Below are 14,361 nucleotides of genomic sequence, written 5' to 3' on the forward strand. Positions count from 1 at the left end.
GGAAGTTGATTTGAGAAAAAGAAGAACAGTTAATTTAGAAACTTTTAAAAACTAAGCGTAAATAAAAAAAAGGGTTGTTGTTAAAAATATAAAATGGGAGCAATCCCTCTATACTTTCAATCTCTTATCTATATAGACAAGTAATCGCCTCGTTTTTAACCCTTTATAAAATTCATTCTTTAGTCGCTGACTTGAACGTCGACACCTCATTTAGCCATTTGATTGCACCCTGAAAATTAACTATTATAAAAAAGTTTGACTATATAGAAAACTATATTGTATATATCGCTTTATTCTTTATATATGTATGTGTGTATATTTTCTCTAATAGGAAAATGTAAAACCCAAATGGAAATCAACGGTAAAAACTAAATTCTCGATAAATGCAAAAAACAAATTCAGTTCCTCACATAAAAGAAAATCAAAAATTTAGTCGTAGCGCCACACGCACGTTATCTAAGTATAATATCACCATATTCCACCGCCACATCCTCATTCCTCACAAACCCCGTCCAAAAAAAAAAACCGAAGAACTCCCGTCCACAGATCTATTAGCAATAATCTTTAGCAACAATTGTTTGTCATCTTTTCCTATTGCAAACAATTAATCAGACACATGCACACTATAAACACACACACAATCACACTCACACACACACACACACATAGACTCACACACAAAAGCACATTCATTGAATGGCGATAGATGAGAGATAATGTATTCATTATATGGCGGGGATCTCGGGGCAAACTCGTCATTGGATTTATATTAATGAACACTCGACACGCACATCATAAATCGCACAACAAAAGCGCGTCCATCGGGACGGGGAAGGGGGATAAATTGGAGCGGATGGGGGAGTGAAAAGTCTCAGTCTCCACTTCAATGCATGGACGTGCTCTAGGCTTATGTAAATTGTGTGTAAATTATTGCCACGAGCACAATTCATCTAATGCACGCCGAGGCACGCCTTCAGCCTCCTCCTCAATTCTCCTCCGCCCACTTGAGCCTTCCAGCTCCTACCAGCTGTTCCCTTATTGTGTCCCCTGCTTCGACATTCAATCCAGCTCATGAATAGCAGCTAGCTTTCCCCTCCGGCCAGCAACTTCTTCAAGCCAACGAGGGATGAACGTTTGGCAACGTTCGTTGCAGGACATTTCACTCCACTTTGTAGCATGCCACTTGCCGCTGTGGCGACTCTTACTCCTCCTACTCCTCCTTCTCCTCTTCCCTCAGCCCGCTGCTATTTGCCTTGAATTAGCACTAAAATGTTTTGACAACCAGCGAGCCAAGCTGCATCCCGAGCATTTGAGGGCCTTTTTCCTCGCTTCCTCGCAAAAAGCCACAAAAACTACATGCGAGGGAGGTTCGAGCGGTAGTTTTGTTGACATAGAAAGAGTGTGGCTTCAGTTGTTAGCACTGTAACAGGAAATAGAAAATGTCACTACTAGTTTGTAGTAGCTCGAGGGTCGCCTAAGAAGTTATTGAGGAAGCTTTCGAACCAATGAATGCAGTGAAAACTCTGTTGATCGCCAGCCGTCGAAGAATATTCGACTGTGTAGAGAAAAATGTGGATTTGCAAAATGGTTTTTATGGCCAAAGCAAAGATAAAGTTAATTAAAAAGTATCCACAAGAAGATTCTTAGATTGAGGAAGTTCTCACTGGATCATTAGAATTCTCAAATAGTCTTCAAGAAGCTATTTAATCTTTATACAAGATTATGAATATTTGACATGACATGAATATTTGACAGAACTATTAAATCTCAATCACAGCGGCAAATGTAAGAAGGCTGCAATTTGTACGTGCAATTGAGGAAACTCGCAAGTGAAGCTCTTTAATCTTTATACAAAAAAGTGGTTTGTTCTGTCGAATTTACTGACAGAACTATTAAAGCTCTTCCGAAATGGTAAAAGCTGGGAAACTGTAGTTTTTACACAATGGGCAACATTTCACCATGCAATAAGGTTGGGTTTTTTTAATTCCAACTTATAGCTCACATAGCGCTATTGCGACATAGAAGAAACGAAATTGTTTTTATAAGCCAGCTTATACAAACAATAAGACTTATAGAGACGTTGAAAAATCGGTTCTAAAACGTTCTTCAAGCAATTATTTTAGTTTCTATGAAATTAATTTATTTTTGCAATGAAATGTTCTCATTATAAATTACTTTGAACGTTTTTTAATTAAATAAACCATATGGGTTTAGTCAATATTCTTAGGAAGGTCTTTTAATATTTTCCACAAAAGTAGCGAAGAAAAACAACAAATAATTGTTAGTGGCGTTATAGAAACGATAATACAATACAATATATAATAGTTTTGGTGTTAATTTTAATTATTTCTGACCTTTTTAAATCAACAAATATAGAAATTACATGAAATAAAAATAACAAATAAATTCAAATATTCATATTAAAGATGCAAGTGAAAAAGCCTTTTTTACCAGCTCTCTCTCGTTTTCAACCAGTCTTAAGCAATTTTCTTATAATTAAAACTCGTCACAGCTGTTTTACAACAGCGAGGCACATTTGAGTTAATTGCTGTTGCACTAACCAAATAACTAAAGTCTAAGGCAAAGTGTTGTGGCAACCCACGCACTCTGCGTTTTGCTACCCAGAACACGAGTCTCGTCGCGACCCTCGTTTGTTAATTCCATGCGACTGTCGCCATTAAATGCTCGTTGTCCTGGGACCAGGATCAGCGCCCCAATCTTAGGCGAATCGTGCTCGCTCTCGTCGCGTCCAGAAAACACTTTTTGGGCATTCAAAAAGTGCTGCAAGGACAGAGAACTGCAACTAACAAATTGTCCTGAAGGCTGGCGAGTTTCACTCTTCCTTTTTTTGCTGCGCAAAGCCAAAGTGTTGGGCAGTTTTTGGATGCGGCATGTGTGAATAATCGCCGCAAAGGCAGATGGGAAAAGCGATGAGAACACACATGTGTTGCCTCCACTATTTGTCCCTCTCTCTCTTTCTTTCTTTCCCTCTCTTTCTCACCCTGCTCTACTCTTCCTTTTTTGTTGCTTTGCCTCTTCAACAATTTAAACGTATCGCTGCCACGCTTTCAATAAATTTGCGGTGCTCTATTACCTGATCCTGTTTGCGGTTGTGGCATGCAACATGGCTGTATGTGTGTGTGTGTGTGTGAGGCTGTTGGGCCTTGGGCTGGTTGAAACCTCAGTTAAATTAATGCTAAAGTTGTCAGCCACAAAACTAATTTGTCATGCGTGGCCAAAAGGTTGAACATGGCAACCGAACACAGCCACCTGCGGCACATGTCGCTTTCCGCTTGCCACATGCCACATGCCGCATTCCTCGCAGCCAGTTGCCACTGACCACGCCGCACACTCAGCTCCCTCTCTTTCTCTCTCGAGTGTGAAGTGCAAAAAGCGGAGGCTCAACTCAATTAAAATGCATGAAATTATGCAAAAATATCAAAGCAATGCCTAACCACACTCCAAAACACACACGACAACAATCCCACACACACACACACACATACACATACGCACACATAAACACGGACACACTCAAATACACACACAGCAAGGAGAGACAGCAATCAGCTAATGCCACGTTTATGCGTCCACCGAATTCATGAATTCAAAATGAGGACTTTATTCTAATTGCATAAATTGTCGGCAGTATTACTTAAAATTGTGTAAAGACAGTTCTTAACTAAGAATGTAAGCATTGACAGAGAAAACAAAAGCTTAGTTTATGCTTTCGTATAATTCGTGAATTTAAATTAAAAAATTAGTTAAAGAAAATATAAAATTAAAATACTTACTGAACAAGAAAATATAAAATTAAAATACTTACTGAACACCTTACTAAAATTTCTGCAAACTATCTTGATTATTTTCAATTTTATTAATTATATCTTAAGCTAAGAAAGTAACCATTAACTGAAAACTAAAATTTATTTTATGCTTTGATATTATTCGTGAATTTGAATAAATAAATTAGTTACAGAGAAAGTTATAAGAAAGAAAATATAAAGTAAATGCACTAAATAAACTGACTATACTAAATAAGAAATTGCAAATTTTAAATTCTATGCTACAAGCGAGTCTACTCGACTGTGAGACACTCTCTACTCATTCTAAATAAAATCAAAACAATGCGGTATTATAATTAAATATACCAAAACATTCTGAAATATACCGAAATATATACTTGGTTGGTATATTGATACATCGAGTGACAGTATACAAATTTTCCCTTATTACAACTAACTGCAATTAACCCGCAATAATCGGGTAATCCACTCGAGTTTCACTTCAATTTCACTTGTAGGTGCAACAGACCCATTTTTATAGTGGTTTCAAAAACACACTATTTAGTAAGATTCAAATGTATCTTAAATTATAAAAATTCAAAGCTCAATTGTAAACAGTTTCCTCTAAACGTTTGTTGGTAATTCCAAAAAATATATAACTGTGTTGAGTAATTTTGTATTCAAAAAGAAAGCGACATATCGACTCAAATTGAAAACTATGCAAAAAACTATATCACAGCAAACACTGTTTCCCAAAAGTATTGTCCACCAATAGATTTGTCACACTATTTATTTTTTTAATAATATCTTTGTGTTTTATTTGTTACGCACTTCTCGATACACTTAATAGACTCACGCTCTTTTTAACTACTTGGTCTAAACTCTTGTTCATAAATTTTGAATATGCAACTGTCATTTAAATTTTAGATGTTAATCTTCTATTAATATTTGTAGTGTAGAACGACATATTCAACATAACTTTGAACTACGAAAATAGCTCTTCAAATGCTTGTTCAGCTATTAATTGATTATAAATTGATAAAATAGTCGAAAACACAAATATATTAAATTGAAATGAATAAAACTACAAATTAACTGTTTAGTAACAAAACTAAAATTCACATTAAAAAATGGGAAAATGCTTTCATTAGCCACTAATGAAATCAAAAGTTAAACATTGAGCAAATCGATGTTAAACCAAATTTAGCCGCTTAACACGTCTTTGAACCACAAACTTTACGAACAGCAGCTGAAACGTCTGTCACAGATTTGGCAACATCTTTTAGATGATATCGAGGCAATCTTGGCCTCCAACGAAACTTTTGATGCGTCCATAAAGAAGGGTCATAAAAGCATTTGCAGCGAGCGAATGAACGAAACTTAAAATCAGCTTTAAATGCCGCAAACGCTTTGACCTTTTAGCAGGGATTAGTTAGCGAGAACATCACGTATACGCCTAATGGGCCCGCAGGGTAGCACACAAACACTCACACACACACACACAGAAACCACACACACTACTCTTTGTACACTGAGCACAAAAAGTAAGCACACACTCACACAGAGCGTTTAGAGCAGCTGCACTTAAAGACAATTTCTTTTCGCTAGCCCCGAAAATTTCGCTCTCTCTCGGTCTCTCTCTGACCATCTCTCTGTGTCACTCTCTCTCTCTCTCACTTAGTTTGTGTAAATGTTTTGCCCGGACCTTAGCTGACCTTTTTTTTAGAGGCACATGGAACAACATTTCCATTTCACATTTGTCGTTCGTTCGTTCTTTTTGTACCATATTTTGGTTTTTCGGTTCGGTTTCTTTTTTGGTCATTCATTTCGTGCTCTCCTCATGCATTCTCTCGCTCTCTCTCTCTCTCTCCCACTCTCGCGCTCTCTTTCTCTGCCTTGCACACACATTCCTCCCGACTGCCGCAGGACTACGTGACCGTATACGATGGCTACACCACACGTGACCCCATCATTTTGAAGTTCTGCGGCGGCGGTCAGGCTGTGCCCGCGGCTGTCTCCAGTGGCCCCGAGCTGTTGGTCGAGTTCAGCACGTCGCCGTTTGGCACCTTCACCGGCACCTCATCGCAACTGCTGCCGCTCTACGGTTTCCAGCTGGAGGTAAGACCCAAAGCATTATGCCACACAATTTCCTACCTCACAACGTTTCACTTTATTTACACACTCTCAGGTTGAGGTGCAATTTGTCGACATTCAAAGTCCAACGTACTCGAAGAACAAGAAACCCTGTGAGTTCTGGATTCGAGGCGCTGGTCGCGGCATTCTCGAGAATCCCAAACACTCGCTGGCTCCCAACTCGACGTGTCTCTATCATCTCCAAGGCATGGGCGTCTTCAAGACCTTCGATCATCTGAGTTTGTCGCGTCGCACCAACAGTCCTTCGGGTATGCATCAACCGTTGTCCCGGTTCAAGGTCTGGATCTCGGTGCTCAAGTTCAATTTGGATCCCGAGTTCGGTCAGATCGATGAGACTTCGGTGGGCGCCATTGGTGTGCTGCAGACCCAGGAGGATTGCAGCGGCATGCTCCGCATCTGGGATGGAACGCTCCGCGACGCTCCAGTCTGCAAGGATCTCAACTGGTGAGTAGAAGGATTAGACTTATATTATTAGAGTTACTATTGTGGAATACGGTAGTTAAAGAAAAAAGAAGGGAATGCTAGCAATATATTTTATTTATTTAACATTAAAAGAGTTAGTTACTAAAGAAAATACTATAGAAAATATATTTAACTAAATGAAAATAGAGTATATAAAACAAGTAAGAAAGCAAACAGTTGAGGGTGGTCGACTTAAGGATACTCGCTAGCAGTTTTTAATGAAAGCAAAACAGTGCGATATTAATTACAAAATATGTCGTATTAATATACCACTAAAATACTACAAGATATACTAAAGACTATTTGAAGTATATTTATACAGTACTTCTAAAGTACAGAATAAAACGCATAAAATTGAAGCTATCATCTCGTAGGGTAACGATTTTTGCTCTTCGTGATTCCTGAAAATAGTAAAAGTTTTTTAGGTTGATTTAACTGAAAATGTGGTGTATTTATGGTGTATTTTAAATGTAATACTATATCTATATACCATATAAAGCCTATGGTATATTTTTAGCACACACTACTGCAGCTTTCTTACTTGTTTAAAATGAGGCTTACAAATTTTAAATTATACCTCAGTTCTAATGAAATAAAAAAATCATATTTGGAATCCTTAATTTCGATAGTATTATATTAATGCTTTTCGTTACCCACTGAGTTGATTTAGCCTCCTGTCCACCCAGATAGATCTTCCAAATTTAATAACAACATTCTTATGCCTTGTACACATTTCTAGTTTTATTTTAAAAATGTCCAACTTTTTAAATCAACAGTAGTTAATTTAGCTTTCTTACCAACCGTCTATCCACCTACATTAACGCCTCTATATTAGAAACTATAAGTTACTTTATTACTACTATATACTATACTATATACATATGTATATACTATACTATATTTATTATGACTTGGACCATTTTATCAGTTTTATTTTAGGATTTTACAGCTAATTACAAAGTTGGAAAGATATCTAGCAATGTATTTTAAACATAGATACTTTAGAAAGTGATTGGTAGACATTTCATAGTCAGGCTGACTTATGTATTAATCCTTGTTTCTTCCTGTCTCCAGCATCAGCGAAACAAGCAGCTACTCCGCCTTGGGACACTATTCGCACAACACTACGAATGTCATCGCTCGCTTTTGCCGAGGCACAATTCCGCGCACCTGCGACAGATCGAACATCAATGAAACCTACGCGCGTCCTTGCACCATTTCTGAGAGCTATGTGTCCAGCAGCGATGCCATCACGCTCGAGCTGCGCAACACCGAGTCCACAGTGCTCAGGTGAGTTGAGTAATTGAAAGGTTAATTTTAAATGGTTAAATTTCAACAATGTCTCATTTCAGACCTCTGGACTTTAAGCTAAAGTACGAGTTCATTGATCTGCATCAGGATGGTTTACCTCAAGGTGGCGGCGAACTCGACTGCAATCGCAAGTTTGTCAGTAGTCTCATGGATCGCAAGGATCCGGCCATTTTCCGCAGCGTGCGGAACATCTTTCTCTTTGGCCGAGGAGGCACTCGGCATCTCAAGTGCGTCTATCGCTTTGAGGCGTTGCGTGGCGAGCGAGTGAGGATTAAGCTGCGCAAAGTGACCACGTCGAATCGTCCTTGCTACGCACGCCTCGACGAGGACATCAATCGCTCCTTTTGCTACGGCGACACCAATGTGCGAGTGGAGGTAAAGTTGAGATTAGATTCCATAAATTTTGTATTATAAGGTGTGAGAGGCGTATTATGATATGATATTCAAGAACAGTCCATAGATCTGTTCTACTTAACATAATAATTACAATTCACTTAAGGATAGTGAGTTCTTAAAGAAAAAGATTCGTTTGGAAGAAGACAATATAAAATATGATGATAACACACCTTGAAGAGCAGGTCTTCAATTTATATTTAATATATAATAATATGAATCGTTGATGACAAGGCTAACTATTCCGTTAAAGAAAGCCGTTTTACATAAAAGTAAAATTGTTGTAAGAAACATTAAGAGAAATTTAGCTTGGATCAGTAGAGATAATTTAAAGAAATCATGGATATAGAATCCAGAAACAACCTAGAATTCTTTTTTGGTTTAACTCATTCTAATTACTTAGCACTTAATTGGTTAAACGTAAATATATTATTATATTAAAGAAATTAATTTAAGTATTGCGAGTAACGATAAAGATTTCATCATAGTAAAGCGATAAAAGATTGATTGCAAATTAAATGAGGAAAGAATTAAGTATTTCAGTAGAAGTAACCTAGAACTATCTTATTTATTTACTTAATATTCTATATACATACCTTATAGAAGTTTTAATCATGAAATTAATGTAAATATTGAGGAAGAAATGATTCCAGAACGAAAAGTTTGATCAGAGCAAAGCGATAAAAGATTGATTGCAAATTAAATCAGGAGAGAATTACGTATTTTAGTAGAAGTAACCTAATTATAATCCTACCTCCCTTATTGATCCTTGAATTACTAAATTAATGTAAATATTGAGGAGAGTTAAGACCATAGCGAAAATGATTTGATCAGAGCAAAGCGATAACGGAAATAGAGTCAGAAAATAATTAATTATTTCAGTAGAAGTAGCGTAGAACAACGTTATACATTTAATTATACTATCTTATATATTATAGATCTTTGAGCGTCCTTATCCGGATTCCATATTGTTGCATCGCGGTTGCGTTTGCAACTCTTCGAATCAGACGCATTTGCCTGTGGAATACACTTCAACGGGACGCGATGTGGAGGTGCACTTCATAGCGCACAACATGACGACGCTGGATGATCCTGATACGGCCAACTTTGAGGGAATGTTTGAGTTCGTGAAGGCGCCAACCAGCTGCAAAGATGGCAGACGCAAGTTCGGACCGAGTGGCACCATTGACATGACTTTTGGAGATGTAAGTGAAGTCTATATGATTTAAATTGCAGCAATTTAAAGTGTTTTTCCATCCTTACTACAGATTGAATGTCGCTCTCGACCCTGGTTGATAGAACCCTCCAATGGCAACAAGTTTCTGTATGTGCGCCTCAAGGCCATCTTTCTGAGCAGACACAATCCGAAGAAGACGCTGAATGCGACTTATTTGCAGACCAACAGTTGGTTGTGTGAAACAAAGTCACGCGTTGTGCTCACCACATCGGAAGGTAAGTTTTAAAGCAGCTGCAACTGAACTTTATTTAAACAAACACTCCACTTTCAGGTCTCACCATTGTCGCTTGTCCTTTGAGTCCCGATTCGAGTGCGTACGAGTTTGTGGAGATCTTTAGCTCCGGCTGGAATGAACGTCCCAATTTTGCGCTCATCAATCGCTCCAAGGCCATCAGCGTTGAGTTTCTGCGTCCCACGAATGGCGAATTCACCTTCAACTGGATGGAGTTGGTGCCGCGACCCACGCTCAGCATAGCTGGTGAGTTTCTCTGGAGTGCAACTTTTATTCCTTTTTGTAATCCGGTTTATTGTATTACAGAGGATTGTCAGTTCAAGTGCGCCGAGCTGGGCGCCTGTGTGAATGCGAGCATTTGGTGTGACGGCATCCGGCATTGTCCTTCCGGCGATGATGAGGCCTTCCTGCAGTGCTCCGCTCTGATGAAACTACCCGCCGAAATACTTGCCACACTCTGTCTCATCTTTGTGCTTTCGTGTTGTGCATTCGCCGCCTTTGCTTACAAGTAAGTTAGGTTTCTTTGAGAGAAGAGAGAGAGATGAGTTCACTGGGATATCCTGAGAAGAGCTCAACACACTTCTAAACAGAATAGGAAAATGTCTGTCAAGAAGCTTAGTTCAAAACTTGGCACACATTTAAATTTTAGCTTAAACCTTCATAAACTCTTTTGCTAATCAACTTTTACTCTACAGGAAAATCAAACGGAAACTTCGCGGTTCTTCGGTGCTGCAGACGCGACTCAAATCGCTCAGTTCCATGGATACGGCGGTGTTGGATGAAAAGGAGGTGATTTGCTGACAAAGCGACAATTCTGTGCGTTATGTTGAGATCGATCGTGTGACCACGGTCTGATGCTCGACGGCCCCTAACGTACAGAATTGTGCCCCGGAACTGAAACTGAAACTGAAAACCAAAAATATGATACAGAAACTGAAACAGAAAATCAAACAGATATCGAAGCGAAACGCAACAAGAAAAGGCATCAAAAACCACAACCAAAACCAAAAACAAAACCAAATCCAAATCAAAAACCGAAATCAAACTCGTTCACCTGTTTTTAAAATGCATTTAAGGAAGGAAAAAGAACCGCTAACGAAATTGAGGAAAGATTTTCATTTCGTATTTAAAACTCTGGTTTTTTTAACATATACTTATATATAAATCTATATATTATATATACAGATATTTGGTAGATCTTGATGAGGCAAAATCCCCCGCGAGTTGATCGCAATTTTTATAAGCAATTTTTCTAGGCCTGAAAATGATTTTTTCATATAGCATATGATGTATGTGTGTGTGTTTTTTCTATATAATTTCACGTGCTCAGTTGTTATACGGTCGGAATACTTATTCCACACACTGTACATAAGTATACAGACAGATAAATGTGTAATGTGTAGTGTTTAGTTCAAATCAATCAAAAAGAGATGATATTCTACTCATAACTTCCATTAGGTTTTTTTTTATACATAACGGTATAACGTAAACGGATTAAAACAATTACTGATGATGACGCTCATAGACCTATGTAGATACAACTGTTTCCTAATAGCCTCTAAGTGAAGAAAATTAACGTAACTAGCCAATCGAAAGCTGACTAAGGAGAAGAAAACTCTTTCTCTTATCGTAGTCCTCTTTCTACTTTTTTGTTTTTCGTTCTGTTCCAAGTATTTTTGGGGGGGGGCGTTAACTCCTCCCCCTACAGCATTTATTATGCGGCGCACAAAATAAAAAGTGAACTAATCTAAATACAAGAAAAAAGTAATAATTAAAACAAAAAAGAAAAACAATTTAATAATATACAGAAATAATCTCCCAACAAAAAAAAATGTAGAAAGTAAGTGAAAAAAGAAAAGAATGTTTTACATTTTAAGATTTGATGGATGCATCGTAAACATAATAAATTAGTTGAATCGAACCGAATCGAATCAAATCGATCTGCTGGATAGTCGAGAGCATATGTCAATATATACATATATGAAAACAAAAAAGAAAAAGAAAAAAGCTAGCTGAAATATTCGATAGTTGTTTCATAGAACGTAGCAGTAATCACAACACGCATTTACTATATATATATATCAGCATAATTCCAACTCGTAATCTTTTTTTAGTATATATAATTCAACTACTGATCGCAGTGCAGTTTCATTGTCTTAAATGTCACGCTCATTTGTTGTACTAAACTTGTTCTTGTTGTCTCCACTAGAAATCAATATAATGTGCACAATTCGCCCACATCGGCATCGCTCACTAGTTCATCTAGCTCTTCCCCTTCTTCACACCCCAAAAAAAAAAACCAAACTAAAAAAATAAATAAGAATTATTTTGCATGGTAATATGTTGGCTATGTCTGGGCAGATGTGTCAGCTAATTAAAATTGCATAATTTCTCTATTTTGTATTCCACTCAAAAAATATCGAAGAGAGCGCGAAATGTCGTCGTCGTTGAGACCAAGGCTTGAAATGGGGCGCAACAACAAACACAGCACAAAGACAGAGAGAGAGACAACTCAGAGATCAAAGATCAGGGACTCACTTCTCCTGAAGAGTGACGAGGCAATGACAACAGTGACAAATTCTCTATCAATATTTTGTTTTTCATTTTCCAAAGCAATTGTAAATAAACAAATAGAGATTATTAATTGTATTTCAACAATTTTACACTGGAGACTTTTATTTCAAACATAGCATCATTTTATCTCTAAATATGTACTTGAGAGCGGCAAAAATGTTTTGATATTCAAATCAAACGCAGACAATAAAAATTATTGCAAAACAAAAAAACAAAATGAACAATATATACACATTTATTGATTTGGAATGATTAATCGAGTAGTAAAAACACAGCTAAAGTACCACAATACTTAATACATACTTAACTCTTAAGACTCTTCAGATCGGAGTCTCAGAATCAGATCACTTCAAACGATCAACTAAATAATTAAATTAATTAATTACCAAAACAAAAAGAAACCAAAAAGAAAAACATATTAAAACTATTTATGTTGAGTTGACATTATAAACAATTAGGCAATTATATATTACGATATACATACATACATACACGCATATATATATATTAATTATATATTGTGTGCGCCGATCTCACAAAAATGGACTGAGGCTAACTGAAATACTGGAAAGCGTACACAGAGAACCTGGAGAAAGAGGCTCAGACCACAAGACGATGAGGTTAGATTTTTAAAATTACGATTACAAAATAAACAAAAGAAAACTAGTTTAAACATAAAAACAATTAATAAACCAAACAAATCCAAAAAAAATTAAAAACGTAAACCAACATAAGCTAAATTTCAAAATGTTGTAAAAAAGAAAAACAAAAAAACCAAAATCATATCAGATTCTAAAATGATATTAACATTAAATGGTAAACGTAAACTCAATAAATGAACATTTAAAATTCAAACTAGAGTCCTTAACTCAACTTAATCTTAATCCTAACTAGTTAGTGGCACAGTTGTTGCTACCGCTTCCTTTAAATGCCGCTGACGATGCTTGAACAGTGAGCTGGGATCTCGAGTGGCAAATTTGCAGTGCTCGCACTTTAGAGGTTTCTCTCCTGTATGCTGTCGCATATGTATCTGGAATGGAAATCATTTAATGGACAATTCAATCTTCTCTATGATGTTGCACTTACGATTAAGCTTGCTTTGCGCGCCGTCTTCTTGCCACACACGTTGCATATGAAGGGTTTGATTTTGTTGTGCACTGTCTTCACATGCTTCGACAGCGTTTTGCCATTGACGAACTTCTGCTGGCAAATCTCACAAGTCTTTTCCGCATAGTATTTGTTCTTCTTCACCTCAGTTGCAGGCTGCAATGGCGCCTGGCTGTTGGTTGCCTCGTCCAGCAGCAATTGCTGTTGTTGTTGCTGCTGCTTCTGGACGCGACGTCGCCACAATTCGCGTCGCAAAACTCTGGTCCGCCATTTCTTATGTACCCGCATATGCCGCCAGACGAGGGCTGATAGCGGCGACTTGTAGTCGCAGCCTGCCACGGGACATTGCAGCAAATCCACATCGATTTGATGCTCCTTCCACAGATGCGCCGAGCAGCGTCGCCAGTTTGCTTGCTCCAGTCCGCACTCGCTGCAGCTATAAGTCTCGCCTTTGTGGCACTTGGCATGCAGCGTCTGCTTGTTGGCATCCTCGAATTTGTAAACGCAGCCACTGATCTCAGCACAGCTAAAAGAGAACCATCAATTACAGTTCCCTTTGAATTAAAAGGAAGCAAAATACTTACGGCACTCGCATGTTCACGCGCAGCGCCAAGCGAAAGTCCTTGAAGGGCATGGGTTGTAGCTCCGCAGGTGGCGATGGCGATAGTGGCGGCATTGAGACTCTTTTGGACAGCGGTGTCTCTGTTTGTTTGGCATTTGACTGCTTAACTCCTGATGTGGGCAATGGTTTATAGCCATGGAAGAACATCATGTGGCCACGCAAATCCTCCAGCAAATCATATTGTCGTAGACATAGACTGCACACATAAACAATGCGTGCCGGCAATTCCATATTTTAAATAAATTATGAAATTAAGTAAGCAAAATACACAGACGCCAATTCCAAATCTTGAGCACTGCCTTTACAGCTGATTTTAACAGCGCCTCTTCAGTTAACTGCCAGCAGTGTGCAATTTGTTTTAAATTTAACAGCTACTAACGAACACCCTGTTGCTTAGCAGTGTTCAATTTTAACAATTGCTTGTGACTAACATAACAGAAATCATCTGTATTTTGGTAAACCAGATACAACCTGTGATATAAAT

At 37.9% G+C, this 14,361-nt stretch overlaps 2 protein-coding genes across 4 annotated transcripts in view; one reads left to right on the forward strand and one right to left on the reverse strand.

Moving 5' to 3' along the window:
- Positions 1-12,926, forward strand: part of LOC132788767 (uncharacterized) — a 54,246-nt gene extending 41,320 nt beyond the window's left edge. Inside the window, exons 10-20 of one of the 3 annotated variants that reach the window (XM_060796329.1) lie at positions 332-361; positions 5,712-5,903; positions 5,974-6,383; positions 7,476-7,691; positions 7,754-8,087; positions 9,044-9,310; positions 9,374-9,557; positions 9,614-9,820; positions 9,881-10,082; positions 10,270-10,363; positions 12,000-12,926. In XM_060796329.1, the coding sequence (XP_060652312.1) occupies positions 332-361; positions 5,712-5,903; positions 5,974-6,383; positions 7,476-7,691; positions 7,754-8,087; positions 9,044-9,310; positions 9,374-9,557; positions 9,614-9,820; positions 9,881-10,082; positions 10,270-10,363; positions 12,000-12,038 (2,175 nt within the window). In that variant the 3' untranslated portion in view covers positions 12,039-12,926. The remainder of the gene's footprint in view (positions 1-331; positions 362-5,711; positions 5,904-5,973; positions 6,384-7,475; positions 7,692-7,753; positions 8,088-9,043; positions 9,311-9,373; positions 9,558-9,613; positions 9,821-9,880; positions 10,083-10,269; positions 10,364-11,999) is intronic. The other 2 variants (XM_060796330.1, XM_060796331.1) reach the window with 2 other exon arrangements.
- Positions 12,927-12,937: 11 nt separating this feature from the next.
- On the reverse strand, positions 12,938-14,222 carry LOC132788769 (zinc finger protein 90). The gene is made up of 3 exons (XM_060796334.1): positions 13,840-14,222; positions 13,235-13,781; positions 12,938-13,178 (listed from the first exon to the last, which is right to left on the reverse strand). The coding sequence occupies exons 1-3, from the start codon at positions 14,106-14,108 to the stop codon at positions 13,035-13,037; spliced, it is 960 nt and encodes a 319-aa protein (XP_060652317.1). The 5' UTR covers positions 14,109-14,222; the 3' UTR covers positions 12,938-13,034.
- Positions 14,223-14,361: the final 139 nt, after the last annotated feature.

This window comes from Drosophila nasuta, chromosome 3 (genome assembly GCF_023558535.2).
Source record: "Drosophila nasuta strain 15112-1781.00 chromosome 3, ASM2355853v1, whole genome shotgun sequence".
Classification (NCBI taxonomy): domain Eukaryota; kingdom Metazoa; phylum Arthropoda; class Insecta; order Diptera; family Drosophilidae; genus Drosophila; species Drosophila nasuta.